The following is a 17,106-nucleotide window of genomic DNA, read 5'->3' as shown; positions in this document are numbered from 1 at the left end:
GACAGAATTCATAGGAAAAATTTGAATTGTACATTGTCTTCCCTTACACCTTCATGCTTACTTTCCACACATATAAAAGCCTAGTCAAGTAGGGAGAAACCTAATTTGCAGAATGAATGTCATTACTATCAAAGTCTTAGCTCATTAGGCACTTCATTTTCATTTTTAATCTCACTCTTTAAAAGTCCATGCCTAACATGTTTTTTTTTCCAGTCCTTAAGTTTCGTTTTTTTATCTTGGTAAATAGAAATCAAGAAAAAGCCATAAGCTGATCACTCTGTTGTCACCTAACAGTAAAATCTGCACAGGTAAAGCTTAACAATAAGGCAATCAAATAAAAGTCTAATGCCACTGCACTGTCCAATGCACTCATATGGGGTAAGAAAATATGGTCACATATTGTATCTTCAGAGCTGAAAAGCTTAACAAACCGAAGATACATAAGCCACTGTATTTCCTCAGACTTGAGAAACCAATAGTATCTAAAGTGTAACAGCTGTGAAAGAGAGTGGACGTATTAGGATTTAGGTTTGAAAATCCACACGTATTTAGGAGGTCCCACATAATTTAAATGGGAACCCAAAGTGCGGCATATGGAGAAATGTTTGTGTTGTAAAACACAGGATAGCGACACCATTTCCCTTACAATGAAGAAACCTTTCAACTGACACAGGTCTGTGATAAATCTAGCTTTACCTTGGAGATGAGGGCTGTGTGGATTTTCTTCAAGACGTCATCCATTTCAAGGAGTTTTGGCCCAATCAGGGAGCTGTGAGGCCCACTCAGGTGACCAATGTGGTCTAGACCGAGATAGTGCAGGATCAACACGTCCCAGTCATCTCTCTTCAGAGTACTGTCCAGGTGTCTCGTTACATTGTTATCCACCTGAAAAAATAAGCAGAGAAATACACCGTTTTGTCACAAAGAAAACATATTTTAATTGATTATTTCTGTATCTTTCGTTGCTAAATTCAGTTTATTTTGCCCATGAAGTGTGATTGCTACATCAGTTTGTTTAATCCAGAAGAAATTAATTTAGCTCCCACATACAATACAATTTGTACATGGCAGCACATCAAATGAACTGCGCAGAGAATAAACAACATAAGATGGATCCTGTGTATGAAGAGACATTTGCCATTGCATATTTGGCAAATGTTCTAGATTGGGCTCTTTTTGATCAGTTACAATCATATGTGCAAATCTGTAGGAGCCTTTTAGGTCTTGGTTCGGATCAAGGTATAGCTCTTTTATGTTTACTTACGATTCTGCTTATGACTACTGACTCTGGTCTGGTCAGGTATTACTAGAGACATTTAATCTTAATCATATTGGTAGAAACTTTGTTTAGTTAGCATTGTTAGCATTCCAATAAAGCTCTGTATTTACTGTAAGCCATTTCATTTTTGACTTAAGTCTTTGTAATCTATTCACAACATAAAACCAGTTTACTAACATAAGAAAGTTTGAATCACAGACCTATCACTTTAATTGAAAATTAAAGTACATTTCCATATCACTTTTAAGGAGCTTTACAAATGGCATTTCATAAGTATTGTATTGTACTGTATGTACCATTTGCTGCCTCACAACACTAGGGCCCTGGGTTCAATTCCTGGGGTGCTATCTGCGTGGCATTCATATGCTCTGCTCTTGTTCACATGGTTTTCCTTTGGGAGGTCCGGTTTCTTCCATTAGTCCAAAGAAATACTAGTAGGTTAATTGGTTTATGGAAAAATTGAAAAAAAAAGGTATGAGTGTGTAGATGTCTGTTAATGACTCTTGTTTGCAATGAGAAGTACTGGTTTCCTGCCCAGAAAGTACCTCATATTTTGCCCTTTGCTTGCTGGGACAGGCTCCAGCACCCCAACAGTCCCTAAACTGGATGAAGTAGTTAGAAAATGTACAGATGTATATACCATTGTTTATGACAGATTGCCATAGATATAGGTGAAAATCCTAACACTATATCTTCCTCACTCTGAATTCTAGATGTTTTATAATCTTTACATTCACAAACACATATCTTACCTCTGTGTAATCAGACACAAAGAATGAAGTTGTTCCATCATATTCCATGAAGTGCTTTGGGAAAAGTCGAATCCAAGTATCATCTCCGTAGAATACCACCTTCTTCCCTGCTGTTTTGGCCTGCCAGATGAGGTTATCCTCTTGAAGAGCCGGAGAGTTGAGATTCATGACTACATCAATAAAGCCCGGTATACTGCCAGTTGTCAGTGCCTGGAAAACAATGTGTTAAAAAACTCAGGTACGGAAAAAAAAAATGAAATTCCAAAGGTTTCATTTTCATTGAATTTGTCTTAAGTGTATTGCTTAGGAAATATTTTACACTAGCAAGATAGGCTGGCTATTATGTTTTTATTGGATAAAAGGGATCGTCATGACTGTCTGGTAGCAGCAACATGCTGGTTGTTTCCATGGTCTTCACAGTGGAAACCCTAATAGTAAATTTACCATCCCTGTTTGGGAAAATGTGATATAACTTTAAACACTCTTAAGCCCAGTTAGGTTCTTACAAGCCCTGTATATTCAGCTGGCTGAAGAAAAAGGAGAATTCCTTCCAAAAATGTATAAACAGTTTGACATGTGTGCTCTAAGAACACCAGAAGGAAGCAAAAAACATTTCATAAACTACAACTATACAGATTACTGTTTTCTGAGAAGACATTCTTTGATGCAACTGAAACTTTACAATTTGGGTTTGGTTGAAATTTAAAGCCCTTACTTTCCCTGGAATATGGAATGCATATTAAATGGAAGAGACTGGCAAATTGAATAAATGTAGGCCTTTGATTTTTAGTTATTCCATAAATAATGGCTAATAAAAACAAATTTAATTTCAAAACTTGACATGCAAACATCTGAGAATTACATATTCTGAAAAAGGGGACATACTAGGTAAATGCAAGCATCAAATACTACAGAAAAAAAAAAAACCAACTGCTCATGAAGAGGGCAAGACACCCCTGAAAAAAATCCCTGTGCTTTGTACAAGCAGAGAATGTCAAATTGCTAAAATTGTGCGACTGGGCTAAATAGATCTGACTCCACTCAATTCCTGTGTCACTTTTTAGCAGATGGGATGTTGGTTCATAGCTGCAAAGGGTTTAACACTAATATGTTAACTAACAATACTTTTTATAAAATAAATCTAAATGAATATCAAAACACAGCAAGCTGCAGTGCTCTTCATTAACTTTATAGATGCTGTGCATGCCATTCTGCAATGTTTATTAATTATATGCCTTATGTAGCTTTTTATAACCTGAAGCAAAAATAATGCAAATGTCAAATTTGTGTTAAGTACATTGTGATAGTGGGCTTCTATTCTCTGAGAAATGCCAAAAGAGCCCACAAGCTTTTCAGTGTGAGTCAGGGCTTACTACCTTAACAAAAGTCTTCTCAGAAAATTCAAGCTCAAGACACACTGCAGAAAACCAGACTTAATAGCCAGAAAGAAACAAAATTATCTTAATTAGAAGTTGTAGAATTCATGTGTTACTCTTTTGGCTTACTAAAATATGTTCAAGGCCAGAAATCTAAAAGCAGAAGCCTGTAGAAGCCTTAACTGAAGCAATTCTGTCTCTTGCTGATATAATTGTCTGAGAAGAAAAGCTGAGATGAAACACCACACAACAAAATAAGTTAATGTCTCACACATACGTCAGTACCAAAATGCATCACTCAGAGGGGCTGGAATGAAAGGAGCAAAAAGGCTTAAAACTAACTAACCCATATTTGATGTGTTTGGATTTATTAGAAGACAAGGGGTCACTTTCATAAAAATGACTAATCCCAAAATATAGGTTTCAAGTCCCTTTAACAAAGTTTGTCAAAACGTGACTCCTTAACACTGTTTCCTAAAATAATTTTCTGTCGGTTTTAATTTAGGCAGGTATTTGTGTCTTGGCAAGATTCACATTATTCATATCACTATTTAGTGCTCACAAAAAATCCACTTACAGCCTGAGGTTTTTATAATTCAGAGAGAGTGAAATATAATAAAAATGCTAAAGAGGATGCTAGAGTGCCTACTTTTAAAAGTGCAAATATTAAGCATATATAAGATATGTTTTGACTTGTATTTAAGAGATTAAATATGATACAAAAAGGAAAGCTTAGAGGGCTGATAGTGTTTCAATTCGGTTAGAGAAGAATTTTCTACTTATGTCTCCATGTACTGAATCAAGTGCTTTGCAAAAGTATTCAGACCTAGCAGTATTCACATTGTTGCAGTATTCACATTGTTGCTTTAAAGTTTGCAGTCATGACAATTTGAAGTAAAAGACATACTGATACATAGACAACCTATTCCAAATATTCAAAACAAAAATCCAAAAGAATGAAGGAAATAATTAGTTTGAAAGACAAAAATGGCAAACTTATATCTGGATACACAAATTTACTCTAAATAGGACATAATTAATTGAATGGCCTCTGTCTGTGTGCAAACATATTGGTTCATATACTGTACATCCATCTCTCAAGGGTCACTCAGTTACAGTAGGTATTGAATTTCAAGCAAAGATTCAAACAGAAAGCCTAAGGAGCTTTCAAAACGACTAAATAAACTACTGGATAAAGGTATAGAAAGGCACAGACCAACAGAAGCATTTAAAAAGTTTCAAAGACCATTACCATGACCATTAAGAAGTGGAAGGTCTATCTACTAGTCAGACACTGCCTAGAAAATACTTTTCTTCAAAACTGAGCAGCCAAGCGAGAAGGAAACCTGTTAGAGATGCCACTGTGAGGCCTACAGTGACTTTGAAAAAGCTTCAATGACTGAGATGAGAAAAAAAGTGCACGTGTCAATGCTGGTCTATATGGCAGAGCGACTAGAAGGTAGCCATTATTAAAATAAAAACTTGGAGTGTGCAACAAAGCATTTAATTACATATAAACATGTAAACATTTGTTTTGTGGTTAGATTAGAGAAAATTGCAACATTTTGATGTAAATACACAATGTAACGTTTAGTTCAAAGAACACAGCACATCATCCAGTCAAAACCATCCATACTGTCAAGAGTTTTGGTACTGTAGCAGCATTGTTTTATGGGGTTGTTACTCCTTAGCAGGGACTGAGAAGCTTGTCAGGACTGTGGGGAAAATGGATGAAGCAAAGTAAGGCAATTTTAAGAGGATGGCCTGCTTCAGACTGCTAATAACTAATAACTGGGATGAAAATCAAACTTTCAGCAAGAGAATAACTCAAAACACATGACCAAAGCTACATTGGAGTAGCTTAAAATAACATTATTGCTTGCTTCCGCCAAACACTAACCACTAGAAACTCTATATTCTGTATATACTGTACTATACCTTTGTATTTATTATGCTGAAAACAATGGCATTTTAAAACACGGACATCATATTAAAATATAAAAATAAATATATAATACACTTGTTGATGTTTAAGACAAAAGCTTTAAACTTTGCTGCCAATGATGGTTTCTTTTCTTCAGGTAACATTTTATTCAAGAACAGTAAGATGCACATTAGCTCAAACTGGTCTCTCTGGGCACCTGGGTTCTCAGAAAGGTTTGCTTCATTCTTCTTATTTCCTCTCCTCAGCAAAGGTCCTTTTGAGACCATTTTGTACGAATGCACATTTTTCTAGGCGTGAAAAACCGTAGCACTTGCAGCAATGTTGTTTACAAGATGTAGTTTTCTATTAGATTGTCACCTTTCACACAGAGAAGTTAGTTTGCCAATAACAGTTTCTTGAATCCAGCTTACCAGTTCTTATGCGCAGAACTGGGTAAAAGATTAAGTTGGGCTACAGCTGGTTGATGAAATAACCTTCCCAGGAGCCAATGTGGTCAACATATATTTAAAACCACTTAGACCTTGAACTGTTACGACACATTCTGATGGGTTGCCTGACACTGACATTGCCACCCAATGACACTGTACCATGCCAGTATTATGAAATTAGATATCCTGTCATTTTTATATAAAACATTAATGTATAAATAATAATTTGCATTGTATACCCATTTATCCCCTCCAATAACAAATTATTAGAAAATATCTATTATCTAATGTTTCTTTTTATTTATGCTAAGTATGGCATTCCGTGGGGCCGTGCCCAGTGGAGAAGCAGAGCCCTGGTAGAAGGGCGACGCCTCGCCTTTATAGTCACAGCTGGGCAAGTTCTATAAAGACACAAGGGGAAGGGGAAGTTTACACCGACAGTCCCAGAGGTGAAAAAGGTTTTCTTTTTCTTTTATTTTCCTTCTTTTCGCATGACCCGCTATGCAGTACCACTGGGGCAAGCTGCTATTTTTTCACACGTTTTTATTTTATTTTATTTTTGGCCTTACGCACCCGTTAAATCGGGTCAGTCCAATCTGGTCAACGCTGTGCTAACGGTTCTTTTTGTCCCCAGGCCGGACCCCGCTAAACAGGGTAAGCCCAGCCTGGAGGTAAAGAGGCACGGTGGTACATCTTTCATTTTTGTCTTTTTGTTTATTTTTTCACCTCTCTTTGTGTTTTTATGCATGTATGATGTATTCACATTGAAAACTTATCATCAATAAAACATATGGTCATTCGTACTGTACATGTTCTATATTGGACAGAATTCGCTCTCCAATCCATTATCATTAATCTTCTCATCAAGGTAAGAGTTTAATCAAACAGGACCCTTTCTCAGAATCATATTACAGAGCTTTTCAAGCTGAGTTGTCATCCTGTATTCAAGAATACTAAAATATAGTGCATTGCATTTTTGCAAAAGATACAGTGCAAAGGTTTCTGTACACTGCCAATTTATCTGAGAGGAGAGAATATGGATCTATTTGATTTAAGTTTTGTATGTTTTTTAAAAAAAAAAAGCCTGAAGAAATTCACACAGATTCTTAGAAAAACCTGCTCTGGTTTTTAACCATGAAGCCTTTGAAGTCAGAGGCTGGAGGTAAAAGAAACCCTCTCGGGTCTGCTTTGTACTGCATCTTCTGAGCTGCTGCAACCGTGGGGACGTTCAAAACTTCAAAAGAAAGCAATTGATTAGTTGATTCCAAAACGTCCTATCCCACACAACAAAGGAACTGATACAATCGAGTCAGAAGAGGCATTCAAAGAGCTTCTAAAGATCATCACTGGCAACAGAAGGGAAAAACTTGACCTTTTAACTGTGTAAAGAATAATTGAGACATGTTTTCAAGACACTGCTAGTGCTAAACAATACAATACTTGAGCTCTGTGCTTTCTCGGCCACCTATTGTTGCAAGAAGTTTGCAGTACACACTGACTGAGTATTGTCAAGAGAGACAATATTGTAGATGATGAAGATATCATCTCAATGACTACCTAAAAGCATAAATATCATTAACCTAGCTACAACTATATTGCCCAGTGTAACATAAGAAGTTCTATTAACTTTTAGCTCCATCATTTTCAAATTAAATTGTTTTAAATACTGGTGTTCCCCAAGGCTGTGATTCATCTGAGTCATCAATAGCCCCTGCTATTTCCAATCTATTCAATTGAAATGAAAATACAGGGACCTTCTGTAAATCTATAAAAGTATATATGTGATTTGGCCCTAGTAGGATTGTTTACTGAGGATGATAGAGAAGGCGTGGAGGACTAGTTTGAACAAAAATAAGTAAATTGGGTGGATGAGATCAGTCAAGCATGCTTCATATTAATGTTGATAAAACCAAAATACTGTCTACTTGTAACAATAATAAGCTTTCAACCTCTCTCCCTTATTGATCAACCTGTGAAGGTTGTTCAGTGTATATGTATTGTTGAATGGCTGGGACTACTGTATGCATTTTAACATCAATTTTTTTATGGTGAGTGTTATTTCTTTTTGACATTTTGTATGGTGATGCCAAAGACAAATTTCCACACTGCTGGATGAACAATAAAATTGCAGAAATGAAATGATAATACAATAGAAGACTAGCTCAAAGGAAATGAAATGGATTATCATTTCAATCCCAAAATTCCCCAAAACTCAAAGGAAAAACAATCTAGATCGATGTCTATTGACTTATAACTTAATCAATCTGGACATGAACTGGCACTGTGAAACCCACCAATTCCGCTTGGCAGCCAGTCATTGTGAACACTGCTGCGTCACACTGCCAGGATGCTGCACTGAAACACCTCTCCAAAATCCAGATGCCACATCACTCATTATCATTGCCATTTGGCAACACTTCCTCACTGTAAAAAAAGCCAAACTGAAAAAAGCAAACTGTTCATGTTGTTGTGTGTAAAATGATTTCATACAAGAAAAAACATTTTCAAAAGAACAGTGGGCAAATATAATTGTATTGTTACTATTTAATGATCTCAATTAGATTAACAATCACATGGACAATAGCAGCTTTCAAACTACTTTTTAAAAATGTCCAGTGTCAAGAATCCTATAGATTATAAAGCAAAGAGGCAGCTCTGGATAGAGCTCAAGCGATCTCCACTTGTTAGCCAGTTTATTACAAATTAAGTCTCGGGGACTTAATTTTGATTAATTTTGATTCGGGGACGACATTTTGATCATTTCAAAATCTCCAATGATGATAAAGCAGTTTAATGAAAAACGCACAATTTAACAAAAGAGCGCCACCATTATAACTATTATTCATCATAGCTTTTCATCTTTAAAGTCACAAGAAAAAGAGAAGATGAGTTTCAAAGTTCTAAAAGACATGTAATTAATTAAATGTTTCTCAGAAAACTGCAGGTTCACCAAGGTCATAGTGAAACATTTATACCCAGCTTAACTCAAACCCACTTAATTTATTAAGACCCAGAAAAAAAATAACAAGTGCAAACAAAAGGTAATAATGAATCAAAACAAGTAAATGCAAAGATTACTGTTCACCAATTCCAGGAAAAAGCATATAATAAGTATAGCCCACAACACCGCCAAAAGGTAAACAGGCTGTAGAAAAGCATATAATTCAACTGTGCTTGGCTGTTATTTCTACAGTGAAGGATTAAGTTAAATGAGAGCTAAAAATGAGAGAAAAAAAATCAATACTGTGTCCAAACAGAATCGAACAGCCTATGACAGCAACTCCTTGTTGATCGATCTCAGCACAGAGGCTAGCCAAAGCTTCAGTCTGCCAGCAGGTTATGTTGACAGCATCCTTGCTGAAAAGCAAAAAATAAGAGCTTACTGCTGGCACAAGCTCATGGATGACAAATCCACTTGCAAGGCGACACCTGGGACTGTAGTGTACTGTATATCCTGCTCAGCAGTTTGCGCTCCCTTCTTTGATTCCAGAACAAAATGCTGTGGTTTAGGTCTGTATCATTACCATGTAAAAAAGAAAAAAAATAGATATGGACTGCACAGCATGTGCCTTACAGTATATGAAATCTTTTCTCAAAACTTGTAGTCTCCTATTATGGTCCTATATGATATATAGCTAAAATGTGGAATTAAGATATTATGGTTAAAATAAGGAAACAATTTTAAACTTTAATTTCATTAAATTTCATCATTAATTTCTTGATTATTTTTAGTACTTCAATTGGGAAGTAATACTTAAATATAAAAAAAAAATATTGTGACAAATGTAAGCACACTTAAAAGTGCAGGGTCTGATGACTTTCATATGCACAACACACTTTACCAGAGGGAAAAACGGTAACATACAGAGAAAACACAGGTAGATGCATAAAACTATAAACTAGCTACAGGAGGAGGCAAGGCTTCTGTGGAATGTGTTGTAGTGGAAGATGTAGATTTAAAAATTCCTCAATTGAATAATGACCATCTTTAAAAAGGGATTTTCCCCCAGTGGTGTCATTAGCATTACTGGACAGAACAAAAATGTCCTTGTATAAGCACAGCTTCCAGGTTCATGTCATTAGTTAGTAATCTAAATTGACTTGAGACCAGGAGATTCTACAACCTTTGAGGATTAAACTTCCACAACTTATGAGGCTTGAATTTTCTAGATATGACCAGCTGAGCTCTTGTGACCAACAATGTATTAAAGAGATAAAAGAGAGGGAGAGAAGCAGAGATGCAGAGGTGGGAGTACAAAGACAGGAGAAACTTACAGCTTCGCAACCACACGGGGGTCAGAAATATGCTTGGTTAATGTCAACACATTTTAAAATGGGAGCAGACCCAAATAATTTTGAAAAGTTGGCTCCAATGTTAGCAACCCATCTTCAGTACTTGGATTTGTCCTTTAAAAACCCAGAACCCAAACTTCTTGGGTATTTTGGTATTTCTGAATCTGAGACTTAATGACTCACATTCAGACTTTCATGTTTATGGAACTATCCAAGTTTCATTTTTAAATCCAATAGACATACTTTGTCATTCTTGATTATACATTTCGGATAGGACCCTGAAGGTCTACTTTTTAGCATCAGATTAGAAAACACCTGTGAAGGAGTAGTTTTGACTTTCCCCACATAAAGATCTAAATGTATTAAGATGTCAATATTCAATTAAAGGATTTCAGTGGGGAAAGTTGGATGTAAAGTGTTGGGCTCTAGACCTCATACCATTTCTAAGTATTAATTTGTGTGCTGTCAGTTTGTTTGGTAAATATACTAGTTGTCTAGAGATTTCCTAACGATGTCTCTACCCCCAAATAGTTCATGGAAAAATAAAGAAGTGGTGGGACCTTGATTGGTATTCCCTGACCATTGGGAGTGTTTAATTATTTATTTTTTATATATCTGTTATACTGCAGGTTGTGTAAAGTCTGACTAATATGTGTCTAAGTAGCAATTATTTTAGCATCAGTTAACGTTACTTAACACAGATAGGATAAAAAGTCCCTTCATTCAACTGAGAAATTATACCATCCCAACATTATAGATGGGACAAGAGGTGATCATGCACAGTATATAACAAAGTGGCTGGACTGGCCAGCTAGCACACCTGATGTGAGCCATTACAAAGCATTGTAAGAATGTTTTTCTGAGGGTTCAGAAAGTTACAGACTTTAAGATCCCGAAAGGAAACTGAGAACATCCTATAATGTATAGACTGAAGCCTAGTAACACAGTAGTATGTAAGAAATAAGATGGCATCTATCAATGTAGACGCTCTCCCATGTGCTTGTCTGACATTAATTTGCTCCTTCCAGATGCTTGTATGAATCTATTCCCTGAGTGGTTTCATGGTTGAAGAATAATTCCCATTATGAGAGAGAACTTTCAAGGCCACAAGGAGCTTATTCTAGTTCCCTAGACATTACTTCCATCTAAAGCCAAAAAAAAACTTGTGTTTCTTTATCACAACTTCTTAACAAATTTACATATTCTAACTGCAAGAACAATATGTCTTCACCTCTTGTCATATAAAAAGTGGGATGAAATCTGATTTTCTTCAAAAGCACTATCAATTGAATTAGGCACATTGTCAATGTTGGCAACACAGTATTTTGTAATCTCCTGATATATTACATGGGTTTCCCCAGGTTTACTAATTCTTTGAAGAATATTTTGTTACAAATATAGGGGTTAAAGAATTATTATAATGGGATAATCAAAAAGTAAAAGACATAATCATAAGCCCCAAATTATAAAAGATATATCAAGAAGGCATAATAAATCGGAGGCAAACTTGTTAATAAAATGTTTATTAACAAATGACAATAAGACGCAAAACAACATACCCCATTTACAAACAAGGCATCTCAGAGGCCTACTGTATATCCTAACCAACCAGAATTAAAAAATCCTATATAAACCCTAACAGGCTAATAAAACATAAGCCTGTATCCCAAATAAAACAGAATAGAACTCAGAACTAAATCTCTCTTCCCATAAATCTGTATCCTACAAAGCTAATGTGACCTTACCTTCCTATTCTAAAAAATACATCTACAAACCAGGAGAGAACATTTTTAGTTTCCTAAAATAGTATGGTTATGTTACATCCCTAACACCTTTAAGTCATACTTAAAATTCAAAGTTTATTAAGGGGTATCTAGATAATAACACAAGCATTCTTTAAGCATTCATTAAGCAACATTTGGTAAATTCAACATTGGGTAATTATGTTTATACAATATACATATAGTCTAAGAGCTATGCATGATATTTACCATCAAAACTGGATTCAATAACTGAACTTAAACGTCAGTTGTCATGGCTTTTTTAAGATTTAGCTTCAAAACTATTAATGTTGAGATTCACTGGATTTGGATTTCAACGCACAAAGCTATTAGCCTATTTAATAGACTTACCCTTGCTTTCAAATCTGTAGTGTTAGTCTCTAAGTATATGGTGGTTTTCCTCGTGTGATCCAATTGTCAAAATTACATACATACTGTAGTACATAAAGTTTTAGATTTAGAGTTGACTGTCACTATCACTGAATTGTTATATACAGTACATATATTTGTAATATACCTACCACTTAAATACAAAGGGTTAATCCAAAGTGGGGAAAAATGTTTTTACAATATTACATTGCATTTTAGAAGAGTGCAGTGTCATAGACTCCAGGATAGAGAGGCTATAAACAACGTAACTCAATTACCTCAATAATGTGCAAGCATGTAAGGGATCAGTTAGCAATCAGCATGCGTTGCTTAAAAGGCAGTAAAGAATAATTAGGTACGGCAAATTATTATATAACTGTGTGTTAAGCAATGCATTTTGATTGTTCATAAAATTAATATGACATTTTCTTGTTTCAGGAATACAGTACGTATAATATTTGCAGGTTTATCAGTAAATTTGTTGCTTTTAGCTATAGGGTGGGAGTCTAATTTATACAATTCTTAAGAGGTGAAATGACAAAAGTGTTCAAAATCCACTATATATATAGAGCACATTTTAGTTGGAGTTTATATATAATTCAGATAGTATAGAACTAAATCCTGTTCTTCAAACAAAAACAGCAAGAGCAATATAATAAGACATATACAAATAAAATAATTTTAAGAAAGAAATAATAATATTAAAGGATACATTTATCAACCACAAAATCAGCTTTCATGTCTTTATTGCTGTCTGCCCTTTGAGATGCTTTAAATTGTTTTAAAGGACATTCCAGGAATACAGAGCAAAATAAAAAAATGTTCTTCCAAATTCTGGACAGATTCGGAACTGTAAACTGCAATATTGACTCCGACCTTAATTGATAAGAACATGTACTAGCAATACGTATAATTTTAACAAACTGTAAACTAGTGATTCAGCTGATGTAATAAGAGGGGTGTCCAACAAACCTAAACAAGTTCTTGAACTGATTAAGGCACAGATTGTTGTATAATATCTAGTGAGACAACCGTATTGTGGCTGCACGCATACATGTATATAGAATTTCACCATAATTAAGAATCAAATATTAAAAAATGCTATTCAAGATCCTTCTTTGCTGCAATAGAAAAACAAGATTCATTTCAAAAATAGAAAACCTATTTTAATTGTAGTTTTTCTGTAACATTAAGCACATTTTAAAAGATTGACGCTATAATTTTGTCATTAATTTTTCCAAAATTATTACTTATTTAATGATACTATACAAGCTTTCAAATGTTTGTGCTGAATAATATAAAATGGTCAAATGCTATTTATATATTTTAATATACTGCATAGGAAGTTGTACATTCTCTGCCAGATTATTAATCTGTAAAGCATATTGAAAAAAACTGGACCTAAACGCATAGTACACTTCTATAAAGACTGTTGAAATAAAGACTTTAATCGACCAAAAATGAATACACTGAGTAATAAACTATTTGAACATCTTTAAACAAACCTACAATTTTGCCACTTAGCGGACACATACATAGCACAGCTTTTCAGCTGCTACATCAAATAATTTATCCAACCCATGTGGAAAAACTTTTTTGCACTTATGAATCTGTCACTCAGTTCACAAGCCAGCAGAAGAATCCCAGACAACATGAAGCTGAATCTTAATATAAATCGAGGAACACAGCAATGAGCAGCTGAAAAGACACTAGAGAAAAAGGAATAGGGATAGTTTTAATCTGTATGGCAAAACAAATCTCTATGTCCTGCGGTGGAAGATTAATTCTATCAAACAACTATACTAAGAATGAGTGCCAAACACAGCAACAGCTCAGATTCTTGGCTTCAGAGGATTGTCATATATGAACAGGTCAAAGGAGTTAAAATTATTCAATCTAGAGCAAAACAGACTGAGTGGAAATATGACCAAAGCATCAGACTGGGACAATATTTCATACTCACTATCGATTAACAATGGAAAACTAAAAGGGTACTAATTTAGGATGAAAATGGGAAAAACACAATTTGCAGACATCTGGAAAAGGCTTCCCAGCTAAGCAGTTGAGGCTGAAAGTTGCGACTCTTTACAATAAATGGATGCATGAAAATGTATTTTAATTTAGCTACTAAACAATCATACAAGATGGGCAAAATAACTTCCTCTCATTTTAAACATAGCTCATATTCTCGAGAGTGATAGCACAGTGGATAAGCTTTTGGGCTTAGGTAGTGGGTTCAAATCCCTGCTGCAGAATCTTGTGTCGGACCTTTCCCTGAAGTACCTAGTTTCTCCAGCCCACCAAAAATGAGGATGTGGCATTTTGGGGGGGGCAATACGTGCTCATCTGGGGGGACGTTATGTGCTCTCTAGTCCAGTTAGCACTACTGAAACCAGGATGACCTCTGCCCCAATAAGCTGCAGTGGCTCTGGTATGGGCTTAAACTTTTTGCCTTAAATTATCTTCCATGTGAATAACTCTCCACCAGTGTTTCAAGGTGAAATGTGTTTATCTGGTGTATCTGGTGTATATCTGGTGTATACATATTTTACCACAGTCAAGGTTATCTCATTCCAATTTTTTCTATTTATGTTACACATGCTGTACCTTCTACCCAGAGCTTTATCCACAACCCTGCTGGATACCACCGCAACTGTGTATTACTAATACATCAACATAAAGATGCAGAGCATGAACAAGCGAAATAGCAGCACAGAACCTGACAACAACTTAAAAACTAAGATATTATGTAAGGGTGTTTCCTTTTTAGGGGAACAGCTTTAAGGTTTTTTCAAAAATGCTTGGAAATTTTACATGGCTTTCGTGTTTCTGCTTCCATCGTGCATGCAGAGGAAGAATCAAATTTTAGCACAAGACCTTTTGGTACATGTTTGCAGTATCTATTAGCTGCTTTGTTGAAAAGCACATGTGAGAATGGAGATGTTTTTTTCAGCCTTCTCCATAGACAGACCAGGTTATTGCTAAACCATGGACATTATCTCCCATCTCAGGCATGGAACTCTTTCAAAGGTGCTACTGGCCACATGGTGGCATCATTAATCAGTTTCCTCCTTGCCCAGCTGCTACATTTATAGGAACATCCCTATCCAGGCAGTGTCTGGGTCCCTTCCACTTCTTAATGATTAACTTCACTTTGCTTAAAGAGATATTAAGAGTCTCTAAAATGTTTATTAACCAATACCAATATTATTGCACACAGAGGCCACTCAACTAATTATCTGTCTCATCTCATTAAGGTAATTTTGTGCATCAAAATTAATTTATGTTTGCCACAGTAAAGGCTTTGTATACTTATGCATTCTCAACTTTTCAATGTTTCTATCATAGTAATGGCCTGTTTACTTCTTCGTTTTTTTTTTATTTTGGATGTGTGGAGCAGGTTGTATATATAAAAATTATTCTTTGCTACCTCATATTGTTTGCAGGCTTTAAAGGCATAATGTGAAAACTATCGAAGAGTCAAAATACTTTTGCAAAGCACTGTATATATAAAAAATGTAAACTTTTACCCTTTTCAAAGAAATAAAGCATTATACCTGCCAAATAACTAGTACTTATTGTATTAGACAATTTTCAGTTACCAAATCAAATGACTGTTCAAAATTTTACTCAAGTTAGTTGGTCAAGTTGAAAGGATATCAAGTTCTCAAATGGCACAAATGCTTCATGTTCTCAGACCTTAACAAAAACTAGGCAGGCTGTAGTGCCACCTACTGCTATAGATGAAACATCATGAGAAGTAAGTCACATTGTAAACTTAATTGAAAAGATAACAATGCTAACTAGATTGATAGGGATTCATAAAATATAGCATGAAAATATAGTCACGGTGTAAATATTCAGCAATTGTTCTGCTTGTCCCTACCCCTGGAATACATCAAATGAATAGGTTTAAAAAAGGTTTTTACGGAAAATCCTGCTAAATTTAGAAGTGTGATAGGCAGAATCTTCATTTATGTTATACCTGAGATTCTGTGTAAAGGCATGCAAAAGAAGAATAAAAAAATATGGATTCACTCTAATATACTGGCACAATTTTAGATTAATATTACTTATTAAACGTATATGCCGTGACTACTGTATATAAACAGTAAATGTTTAAACAGTGTAGGTAATCGTTGATCAAAAGGACTATAAAGCGCAGAATAAATAAAATCATAGCTTATGCCTAAAACAACATGATTCTGGGAATAACATACTATGAACTTTCAAACTTTGTCTACAGTAAGTATGATACAAAGCAAATAAATGTCCGCTGGGCATTGGTATATTCGTGATGACAATACTTAAAATCAGCACATTACCAATTCAACAACAGGATTTCAATAAGGAATTTCAATTTATGTATTTTAGGTAGTTTGTAAGAATACTTCTGCCTTTTTATCATTTGACTTGAGAAATTTGTAACACCTCTTATTTTGAACCAGTCAGTGAATCTCCAACGTGAAAAGTACCAATATGATCAAACTCTATGGACTGCTCTCCATGCCTTCTTGAGAACAGCAGAACACTTACAAAAATGCTGCATGTGCGAAGGCTTCATATACCAATATGCATGTTTTTTATCTTTTAATTCTGAAACTATTAAAAGTTTGTTTTCATTTTCAAAATACACATTATAGAGATATAAATGACATAGTTCATACGTCTTGGTTTCTGAATGCACACCAACCATTTCAATGCAGACAGTGCCTGTTGTGTCCTATGATTTTTCAAAGGAAAAAGGTGAAAAGGTTTCATGGTGTGTTTTTATGAATATTAAATGTATTATTAATAAACCAGGTGGAAGGCAGAGGCAGTACAATGCTGGGGTTTGCAAAATTTTAAGGAAAATAACAAATATTTGTACTTATTTCCAGTTT

The 17,106-nt window shown here is 35.1% G+C and overlaps 1 protein-coding gene across 1 annotated transcript in view; it reads right to left on the bottom strand.

Annotated features, from left to right (window-relative positions):
• Positions 1-17,106, bottom strand: part of pigg (phosphatidylinositol glycan anchor biosynthesis class G (EMM blood group)) — a 137,168-nt gene that overhangs the window by 107,252 nt on the left and 12,810 nt on the right. The window contains exons 3-4 of the mRNA XM_088911559.1: positions 2,032-2,241; positions 697-885 (exon numbers count right to left, since the gene is read on the bottom strand). Coding sequence (XP_088767685.1) covers positions 697-885; positions 2,032-2,241 — 399 coding nt within the window. The remainder of the gene's footprint in view (positions 1-696; positions 886-2,031; positions 2,242-17,106) is intronic.

The sequence above is a fragment of the Atractosteus spatula genome, chromosome 1 (assembly GCF_055471065.1).
Source record: "Atractosteus spatula isolate fAtrSpa1 chromosome 1, fAtrSpa1.hap1, whole genome shotgun sequence".
NCBI lineage: Eukaryota > Metazoa > Chordata > Actinopteri > Semionotiformes > Lepisosteidae > Atractosteus > Atractosteus spatula.
The sequence above is the reverse complement of the archived record's forward strand: the minus strand, read 5'-3'. Positions and strand labels throughout refer to the sequence as shown.